General features: G+C 39.9%; 1 protein-coding gene across 1 annotated transcript; it reads left to right on the top strand.

Annotated features, from left to right (window-relative positions):
• Positions 1-200: 200 nt before the first annotated feature.
• Positions 201-6838, top strand: LOC143118349 (uncharacterized). Its single transcript, XM_076279418.1, has 4 exons — positions 201-282; positions 4181-4306; positions 5259-5876; positions 6129-6838. The coding sequence occupies exons 1-4, from the start codon at positions 201-203 to the stop codon at positions 6836-6838; spliced, it is 1536 nt and encodes a 511-aa protein (XP_076135533.1).
• Positions 6839-11272: the final 4434 nt, after the last annotated feature.

Here is an 11272-nt window from a genome sequence, read left to right on the forward strand (position 1 = left end):
AGATACATACTGTACATTTTGTTATCTTTAAACTGATGGGACGTTTGAGAGAACCACTAATACTAGGAAAGAAAGATATCAAAGAAAATGAGTTTGATTATTTCCTCCATAAACATATTTTGACCAGTAAATTGGAAGATAAGACTGTATTGGAAAATAACTGTAGGACTGAAACACAAACATCATCTACCTACAGAGAAATGGATTTCACACCAGTGGGAATTATGGAGGGAAACGATTCTGATTCTGGAGAATATGACCAGGATGTCTCCTCAACTACAAGTAAGAAGCTTAAATGTTTGTATTGGGGAAACCTGGAGGGGTTCTTAGTTATTAACATTGTTTATATTAGATGTGGGAATACTTAAATCATTACACGATATTAGCTGTCTGTTACACTTGTTGTCTCCTGGCTTTGACTTCATGTATCAGTGTCTCCTGTTAGCAACATTGTAGAAAGATTTCTTGAATTTCCCCTGGGGATCAATAAAGTATCTATCTATCTATCTAGTATACTTTATTGATCCCCAGGGGGAAGTTCAAGATTTAATGTATTTAAAATGAAATATGAATAGACACAATTATCAAGAAAACAAGCACATTTGCCTTTTGTTTTGGTGAGATGTCTTAAAATTAAGTCAAACTCTTATTAGTTTCAAATGATTTCAAAAAGCTCTTGGTATGTTTTATATATGAAAAACAATACCAACTGGATGTTTTTATCAATATAAGATTAATAACAATTGCGTCATTCCACGTCAATTCAACCAGGGCCCACCCACTTAGGTCTGAAAAAATTACCAGGTGTACCTATGTTACCCAGGAGATACACTGTAAAATTACTTTTATTTAAGATTGATGCTTTCCAAGATACAGACAGTTTTACAGGGGGAGAGAGGGGTGTCGGTTTAGTTCTATTTAGCTCTATGGGCTTGTGAACTTTGGCAAAAAAAGATGCCGAACAAAATCGACCGCCATGGTCCTCGGTTGCGCACCGATCTGCGTAGGCTATGTGACTGATCTGCCAGTCTGTTTTCATGCGTGACAACGCCCCCCTGCACACAGTCGGAGATGACCATCAACATGAAGTGAAGTTGCCGTTTCAATGAGCGTTGGTTAGAAAACAGCTATTTCGGACTGCTGAACAGAAATCATGTAGGCCTAGGGTCTTACAGATGCATTGCTAGCTAGGTCGCCATTAAAGCTAACATATTATTGAATAGGCTACTTAGCTCCAATCATTGGAAGACAAGGAAAAAGTTAGGTTGAAGAGGGAGACAAAACTTTATGGCATGTGAATGCAAAACCGCACCAGTCATGTCTATGGCCGTATCTACCATAGAGGTCACCTTTCTTTCTTCAAATTTCGTTTTATTCATTAACAAAAAATAGCCGACAAGACAATTATCCTTGCGTCAACGCAGCGTCACGCAACACGTAGTTGTAGATATACCTCTGACATGTCAAAACGAAAGTAGAGTTGACTGCTATCGCGGAGCTATGTCCTAACGACGCAACACAGTGTCTCACGCAGCTCAAATAAACTTCAATACCCACAAATCCATTGTCCAAAATAAATAATCGTCAGACCTGAACAAAGGCTGACTTCAAGGCCTACTCAAAATGTTATGCTGAAATTCAGTGGAGTTGCAGCTAGCTAACCTGTACTGATAGTAGCCTAGATAGTAGATAATAGTAGATAATTTATATGGATATTATCTAAGCATGATATTGATTATCGGTCAGTTATTTACACAGGAGACGGGAGAAGGGAAATCAGGCAGAAAGGTGGAAATGAGGAGAAAGAGTTAGGAGAAGGGAGGGAAATAATAGGCAAAGGGCCCTCACAAGTGAGTGAGAGACAAGATGTGACACACTGTGTCAGAAGGTACAAGCTCCGCAGCCTATGACCCTGCAATTTATAAATGCAACATTCACTACTCTGATGAGGAGAAGCAGAGCATTCTTAATTAAAGATGGAGCAGAGATCAGTATAAATATCCTCAAAACCAATTGGAGAAAATGCTCTTGAAATATACAGGTGCATCTAAAAAAGTAGAATATTGTGGAAAAGTGTTGGTTTAAGTTATAAACAAAACATGTTATAAACTGAACAAATGTTTCTACGTCATACGGCAAAATGATCATGATAGCCTTTACATTACAGCCCTCTATGGTTAAGTCTTTCATAGGCATATATAGGCTACTTTGCTCTTTTATAAATGTACCATATGCCTAATAGGCTGTATTTCTAAGTGTGATTTATGCTATAATGTATAAATTATATTTATGTAAATGTATCTATTAGTTTCCGCAATATTCACCATAAGTCATCATTTAAGGGGTTATTTTTAAAAAATGTCTTCCTTGGGGGCATGCCCCCATAGTATTTCGCGGGGTGCAACATTTCTATCAACACCCATGACCTCGGTATTTGAATCCTGGCTTGGTCATGTCAAAGTTCAGCTCAGTTTTGTGGTTTAATGCTTATAGGCCCTACAAGTGGAAAGACATTAAAACACCATGCATATGTGCATATCGTGCCTTTTGGCAAGAAGTTAAATTTATCCAATTATATGACAACTCAGTCATCTTTACGTCACCCAACGTCACATCTCCGCATTGCTAGCCTACTGGTTGGTAGCTCATGATAACAAATGTAGGCCTGTCTGCATGCCGTTGTAGGCAAGAAAGAGACATAATCAGTCTTGACTGTCATGAAAGAGCAGCCTTAACATTAGTTTGAGTTCACATATTCAGCAAAGAATAGTTATTTGTTGGGTGATTATTTTCTTTTCTTATTGTATTTATTTTTTTTAATGTTTTTTTTTTTTTTTTTTTTTTGGTATATTGACTCAGCCAGTTAGATAGCAAGCAAAGTCTACTTCCAGACAGGTGACACATTTTTAAGTTTTCCTTTCATTTCTTTTCCTGCTATTAAGAAACACAATTTTGTCTGTTAAAACCATCTTTAAATGATAAAAAAGTGAAAATCATTTTGAGTTAGTATATTCGTATAATGTCATTTGCCCCCGCTGTAAAGTGCTGGAAAAGCTTGAAAATTGACCTTGAAAGTGCTTGAAAAGTGCTTGAATTTGATCTTGGAATAGGTGTACGAACCCTGAAAAATGATAAATGTGAGCATGAGCCGTCCCACGGCAGAATTCATTAAGCACAACCACAGCACAGAGCCATGGCTCTGCCGCAGCAGAGCTCACGTAGCCATGTACACCATTCTCACAATCATTTTATTTTATTCATTTGTACTTAAATGACATGACTACAGGAACTTATTGCAAAGGATTTTGTGCAGCACGCTACACGCTTTTTACGAAGACGTTGGTTAATATACTTTCCTGTAACACCACCAAATGTAGCGTTTTCTGTTTGTGACTTTGTAACGTGAACTTTTTATAGCCCGAGCTCGGTGCCGCATTGCATGGAAGGTCAACGTTGTGCGTAATGTGTGCCTGTGCGTGGGTGCGCAGGGAAAGCAATTATTTTTCTCCCCAAAACAAAACCCTTATTCCTCCACAAGTAGTGGACAATGATTGGGGAAAATGTATAATACAAAGGGCACGAACTCACATTGTGTGACGGGAGCCTAACCATTCTAAAATGGGGGGATAACTTGTTTCACGGGCAGAGAAAGACGCGCGACAGGACACGGGTATCATAAATGGCAGTTATAGAATTTTCGGTGACCGACTTTAACCGGTTAATGAGGCTCAGTGGCCGGTTAAGATTTTTTTTTTTTTATTTCGCCATCCCTAATCTCTATCTCAAACACTGTTGCTTTCAGTTTGTCTGATGTCACACTCTGTCAATGTCAAAGTCAGTGTGCACTCTGAATAAAAAAAACAATAATTCCACCAACATGAATTTATGAACAGTTTGAAAGTGCCAGTGTGTGCATAGTGCTCAGAGTGACCGTTTCCAAACACACATCTGAAACAAGCACGAAAAAGTTTGATGCTGTTTTTGATGTGCCTGTGTCCAATGTGACAGAAATCATAAGGAAAATGATAAATAGACCTACATTCATTTGTGTTAATTAACATGTAAAATGTGTCATCATATCTGCTGCTTACCCTACCAGCCACTGAAAATGTCTGACCCAGCTCAATTTCTTGGTTTGAAAATCTGGCCCAACTTAATTTTTAATTGCCTTGCCCTACAGAGCCTGTGTCTCTGGCCCAGATGAAAAGGGTATCAGTGGTGCTGGTGGACTGTTGTAGACCACAAGGACGGCGAGGGACGGACCTGCAGATGCAGACCAATGGAGATGCAGAACAGCCCGAGACCAGTAAGGAACTAGAAGCACACACACGCGCGCGCACACACACGCACACGCATACGCACACACGCGCGCACAAACACACACACACATTAGGGCTGCAAGTAGCGATTACCCGTATACTTTCATAGTTGATTAATGTGTTGATCTGTGGGATTATTATTGATTAGCTGTTTGACTGACAAAATTAGGTCTTGAAAATTAGTTTTGTGTTGTTGTGTGGAACATGGCTGCTTATCGTCTGAGAATAGGTTACTACAGACCCTCACGTTTAACCAGCTTGCCATATCAACTCATTTTTGGCGACAAGACACCAACGCAAAACGATCTCTCTTATTTTCTAAGATCAATGTTGACTGGTACGGTTGGGACATATGATCAGTTTTGATCATGTGATCAGCGTGCCTCCAATCTCTTCAGACTGCCATATAAGTTACTGGCTACAGCCTACACACAGGACAGTCACATCCTTCAATATGGCCAGGACTTATTTTCCAATACTGACTGGTGGACAATGCATGACCCCTCTTATTATATGCTTTGGCTACTTGCCAAAACAAGAAAAAATAACACAATATGCCTCAAAGAGAAAATGACCATGATTTATCTCCTACAAGTTTGATTCTTAAAAGTTTGTATTAGAAAATCATGTGTGATGAGTTCTTTATATTCTTTATTTCATATTTTAATCATAGGATGTATTTTGTCATCTTTAACATGGTCCTCTGCTCTTGACTTCATGTGTCTGTGCCTGTGTTGACATTCTCATAGCTAGACACTTTTACTCTTAATCTTTAAGTGGAGAAAGATAACATTTTCATTTCTGTAGGACGAGGAACAGAGATGATATGTTTTAATCATTTTCTTATATTACAGTTGTTGAAAGGATCGCAAATGGGAAGAGTTTCAAGAGGGGGTCAGATCTCAACCCATACTGGACCGAAGCCATATCACTGTTCAGATTGTGGAAAGACTTTTGCTCAGGCATTGTGTCTAAAGGTACACCAGAGGATCCATACTGGAGAAAAGCCATATCATTGTTCAGAGTGTGAAAAGACTTTCAGAACAAGCGCAGCTCTTACTGACCATCAGAGAAGAACACATACTGGAGTAAAGCCATATCAGTGTTCAGATTGTGGAAAGTCTTTTATTCAGGCATATGAACTCCAGACTCACCAGAGGATCCATACTGGGGAAAAGCCATATCTGTGCACTACATGTGGTAAGTCCTTCAGCCAACGCAGTAATCTCAATACTCACCAGAGGATGCATACTGGGGAACAGCCATATAATTGTTCAGATTGTGGAAAGACTTTTACTCAGTCGTCTAATCTCAAGACTCACCAGACAATCCATACTGGGGAAAAGTCCTATCAGTGTGGTACATGTGGGAAGAGTTTCAGAACCAGCAGTGAGCTCACTGGCCATCAGAAAACCCATACTGGAGAAAAGCCATATCTGTGCACTACATGTGGGAAGTCCTTCAGTCAAAGCTGTCACCTCAAGACTCACCAGAAAATCCATACTGGGGAAAAGTCATATCAGTGTGCCTCATGTGGGAAGAGTTTCAAAACCAGCAGTGAGCTCACTGTCCATCAGAGGATCCATACTGGGGAAAAGCCATATCTGTGCACTACATGTGGTAAGTCATTCAGTCAAAGCAGCTCTCTCAAGACGCACCAGAAGTTCCATACTGGAGAAAATTCATATGAGTGTGCTACATGTGGGAAGAGTTTCAGAGCCAGCGGTGCACTCACTACCCATCAAAAAACACATACTGGACAAAAGCCATATCACTGTTTAGATTGTGGAAAAAGTTTCACTCAGGCAGTTCATCTCAAGAAACACCAGAGAACACATACTGGGGAAAAGCCATATCTGTGCACTACATGTGGGAAGTCCTTCAGTGCAAGCAATTATCTCAAGATACACCAGATGATGCATACTGGAGAAAAGCCATATCACTGTTCAGATTGTGGAAAGACTTTTACTCAGGGAGCTCATCTCAAGAAACACCAGAAAATCCATTCTGGGGAAAAGTCCTATCAGTGTGCTACATGTGGGAAGAGTTTCAGAACCAACAGCAACCTCACTGCCCATCAAAGAACACATACTGGGGAAAAGCCATATCTGTGCACTACATGTGGTAAGTCCTACAGTGAAAGCAGTTATCTCAAGAAACACCAGAGGATCCATACTGGAGAAAAGCCATATCACTGTTCAGATTGCGGAAAGAGTTTTACTCAGTTAGTTTACCTAAATACACACCTGAAGATCCATACTGGACAAAAGCCATATGCGTGTTCAGAGTGTGGAAAGACTTTTGCCCTGCCATTTTGTCTCAAAGTACATCAGAGAACACATACTGGGGAAAAGCCATACCTGTGCACTACATGTGGCAAGTCCTTCAGTGTAAGCAGTTCTCTCAAGACACATCAGAGGATGCATACTGGAGAAAAGCCATATCACTGTTCAGATTGTGGAAAGACTTTTACTCAGGCAGTTCATCTCAAGACACACCAGAGGATCCATTCTCTGTAGTCCTTCTGTAGAGAGTATGTTAAATGTCATTTAATGATTTCTAATTTCCAGGTACATCAGAGGATCCATTTAGAGCAGGGGTTCTCAAACTTTTGTGGGCCGGGGACCCCTCATGGAGTGGAAAATTCTCCAAGGACCCCTCATAATCGCAACACATAAAACGTCAGTTAATCATGTAGCTGTATAGCCTTTTTTCCTTTTAGATGCTTGTTATATGTATTTTAAAAACATAGTGCTAATACCACAATAGTCATGTTAGCAAACTTTGACAGTACGTAGAATTTTTTTTAAAGGATTGTTGTTTCTTTGTCAAATGGAGGCCTATTGTGTTGAACACATAGTGTTTGCTTCACATAACTTTCATTTTGTTCGTGGTTAATTAATAGTAAAGTGTTTTGATGTAACGTATCAGCAGATCAATTGGGCAAATACTGATACTGTAGCATTTTTCACCATATAAGACAATTTCATATTTTGTAGCAAACTTTGTCAGGTACCCCCTGACAATGTGCTGCGGACCCCTGGGGGTCCCCGGATCCCACTTTGAGAATGAATGATTTACAGTAGAGACCATATTTGGGTTCTCCGTTTGGAATTATTTGACAATAATGCCCTTCTGTGCTTTTATTAGCTATTACTGTTTGCTTTTGTTTATGTAAAGCACATTGAATGACCTCTGTGTATGAAATGTGCTGAATAAACTTGACTGCTTGAAAGTCTTCTGTTATATTAAATGCCATTAAATTATGTAATTTAAAGGTACATCAGATGATCCATTTAGATGAGACCATGTCTGTGTTCTCAGTTTGGAAAGGTATTTACTCAGGTGTCGTCTCTGAAGAGACACCAGTGGTTCAGTCTCATGCTGTCTCTGAGGTGTCTGCACCTGCATGTTAACATGTTTGATGGTCAGTTCCTATGTTCTGTATAGTCACACAGCCCACTGCTCTGCAGGTCTGATTCATGCTCATTATCTATCATTATACAACAATTGGGTTCTATGGAACTATTTATTTGTTTCTGATTGGCCGAGAGACGATTCATGCTCATTATCTATCATACATCAAAAGTGTAGAGCTATTTAGGGAAGACATATTCAAACACAAAATAAGTATGAATAGTGCGTTCACACAAACACATTGCATGAAAAATCTTTGGGGAAGTATGGGAAAATTCTCTAAATCAATGTCCCATCCTTTTTTTATCCTATCAACCCTCGGTTCACACCTCTAGCCACCCTCTCCTGCCCCATCACCTCTCAGTTTACACCTCCACCCACCCTCCCTTTCCTGCCCTCACACCATCAGAATTGGAGTAAGTGTGGACACATTCAAACATGAACAAGTATGAATACTTCATACACACATGGGCAGCATGACAAGCTTTGAGGAAGATTGGAAACATTCTGTAGGTCACTGTGGGCCAATCCCAAAGTGAGCCCTGAGGACTAAAGACTGACAGACCTAATTGATCTCAAGTGCTAAATGAGTGAAAGGTTTTGGTAAGTGTGTTCTCAAACCCTCACACACTTTGAAATGTGACATTGGGACAGCCCTCAATCCAAGTGAAGGCAAGTTTATTTATATAGGCCTAGCGCATTTCATACACAGAGGTCATTCAATGTGCTTTACATAAACAAAAGCAAACAGTAATAACAAATAAAAGCATAAAGGGGCAATAGTGAAAGAATAGTTTAAAGGTAAAGATCATAATATTAAAAAATAAAAATAAATGAATGATAAAAAAAAAACTCATGTTACCGTCAAAGTGTGGTGCTATTTTGAGCCTTGTTAGTGGTATAGAAATATCGATTTCTTTTTACTTGAGTCTTTGCCCTTAATACTAGCATTATAAGCTAATTAGCGGTTTGCAATAAAACTGGTCACATTCGATTAGCATGAAAACATCTCAGAGAACGGTCGAACTCATGTGTTGTTAACCCCTAGGTTCATTTTGCGCCGGAATTGTCCTTTAAAGCGATACTCCACCATTTGGGGATACTCATTTTCCACCTCCAGCTCATTGAATCAGATTAGACCGTTAGCATAAGCTAAAAGTGACTGTCAGACTCAGAGAACGGCTGGATGAACTGGGGAAAGGTAAAACTCAACAGTTTAACTCAAGGGGAGGTGGAAAATTAGTGCATTTCCCCAAATGGTGGAATATCCCTTTAAGTAACAGGGACATCCCCTGAAGTTTTTTGGCTTTTTGTTTTTTTAACTTATGTGGGCCTGGGCCCAGTTTCCCGATAACGACGGAGACACGCTCTTAAGAGGGTTTTCTACGATTCATCTTACGATCGTTCGTTTGGTTTTTCAGACCCCTGGGGGTCCCACTTTGAGAATGAATGATTTAGAGGAGAGATCATATTTGGGTTCTCCGTTTGGAATTATTTTACAATTGCCCTTCTGTGCTTTTATTAGCTATTACTGTTTGTTTTTGTTTATGTAAAGCACATTGAATGACCTCTGTGTATGAAATGCGCTGAATAAACTTGACTTGACTGCTTGAAAGTCTTCTGTTATATTAAATGCCATTAAATGATGTAATTTAAAGGTATATCAGTAATCATGGAATTCGAGTTGAGTAAGCCACTGCACTGCACACTCCCCCTTGGGTGACGGTATTACCAGGACATGCCGGATTGAAAAGGGAAATTGCACATTGTAGGATGTCTTGCTATAGCCTAACCTTCCGTGTTGATCATGTCCCCAAGTGAACACAGACAGTGGTCTTGTTCACCACTGCAGACACAGAGACAGCGTGTGTCCTACGTGAGATTAAAAAGTATATGCTGTTTGTAATCTATTTTTAAACTCTGTAAAAGGTTTGCTATGGCATATGAAACACAATGGTTTTACCGGTATACACATGTTGAATTCCAATGTATCTTTATAGTCACACATCCCCCTGTTCTGCAGGTGTGATTCTTGCTCATTATCTATCATCACTTATTATACGGCTCTTCACAATGCAAGTAGAATGCTCCATTGACTTGAATGGGATTTCCGAAAGTTCTAGCGGTCATTATTTCTTGGGAAAGGACCTCTGAAAACAAGAATGACCGCTGTCAATGGCAACGGAGTTTGTGCTTGGAACTTCATTCAAAAGTGAAAGCAGAGGGTTGATCAGCTGTGTTCTAAAGAATGTTTGATTCAAGTTCAGTGTGTGTTGCGAACTATTTGTTTCTCAGCAAAAGCCACGACGAAACGGTAACAAATAAGTGTAAAGAGACATATCATGGAGTTTATTTTTTTTCGTTTTGGCAAGTAGCCGTATAATAAGCGGGATAATGTATAGAACGCCGGTCATTATGGGAAAATAAGTCCCTTCAGGGCGAAACAAGACCCCTCCGCTGGCGCGTCGGGGTCCGGTTCGCCCTGTCGGGACTTATTTTCCCCATAATGACCGGCGTTCTATACATTATCCCTTACATATGAAGGCGTAGGAAGGACACATTCAAACGCAAAATAAGAATACTGACAAACACAGCATGAAAAATCTTTGGTGAAAAATGGAAAAGTTCTCTAAATCAATGTCCATCCTCCTTTACCCCATCAACTTCATACCTACCTACCCACCCTCTCCTGCCCTGATCATCTCTCAGTTCTCCCACCCTCTCCTGCCCTCACACATTCAGAATTAGAATAAGTGTGAACATACAGTACCAGTGCAGTGGTAGAGAACTTTGGTTATACCAGCTGTAATCCTCTAGATAGAAAGGCCATCTTGGACTTAAATTGAAGCTTACAAACTTGGGGTTTTACCTGTACATTGGAGGCAGTGATATTGTATAATGAAATGCTTGAAAATGATCACTTTTAATGACAATTTGTCAGGCGGACAGACATTTGTGTGTCTTTTGGGGTATTTTGTGGGTGGTATTTGACAAGGCAGCAATCCCCAGAACCTATTTCTGCCAGTTTCCCCTATGTGTCAGGATACACCATGCAAATGTTGAGGGTTATATGACCATTTATGTAACTGTAGTAACTTAATATTCACAATTACATCATTCTGCCATTCCGCTTTTCACAAAAAAGGTGTTTTTTGGCCTATAAGAATGTCACCCTCCTTCCTGACGCTTGCAGTGCATTTGCTAGCTGTTCAATTAAGATATCTACCCTTGATTCAGACTGAGAGTTCTGAATACTTATCAGTTCTGAACTAATCAGAGTAGGGCTGAACGATTTATTGCATTTGCGATAATATCGCGATATGATGAAACGCGATTTTCAAACCGCAAAGGCTGTATTTACGCTTCGTAATATGTGACGTCACCAAAACGCATTTATACTTGCGCTTGCCGACGCGCCACCGACTCTTCACACCGACCACTGAAGAAGCAAAAAACGTAAACAAGAGGACCAGCTAACAGTGTCTGATCAGTAGAGCTACTTTGGTTTTGCTACTTTGGCTTTGTTGTGATATGAA

The sequence above is a fragment of the Alosa pseudoharengus genome, unplaced genomic scaffold (assembly GCF_046254945.1).
Source record: "Alosa pseudoharengus isolate Yale_2024_CS ecotype anadromous, Long Island Sound unplaced genomic scaffold, YU_APseudo_1.1 YU_APseudo_1.1_scf_1, whole genome shotgun sequence".
NCBI classification, from domain to species: Eukaryota; Metazoa; Chordata; class Actinopteri; order Clupeiformes; family Clupeidae; genus Alosa; species Alosa pseudoharengus.

What these genes read in the sequence shown, in the direction of transcription:
- LOC143118349 (XM_076279418.1), top strand. Translation starts at nt 201, where the DNA reads ATGGATTTCACACCAGTGGGAATTATGGAGGGAAACGATTCTGATTCT. An exon ending in TGCAGAACAGCCCGAGACCA is followed by an intron (nt 4,307 to 5,258) that starts GTAAGGAACTAG and finishes ATCACTGTTCAG; the next exon opens with ATTGTGGAAAGACTTTTGCT. An exon ending in GAAGAGTTTCAAAACCAGCA is followed by an intron (nt 5,877 to 6,128) that starts GTGAGCTCACTG and finishes TCACTCAGGCAG; the next exon opens with TTCATCTCAAGAAACACCAG.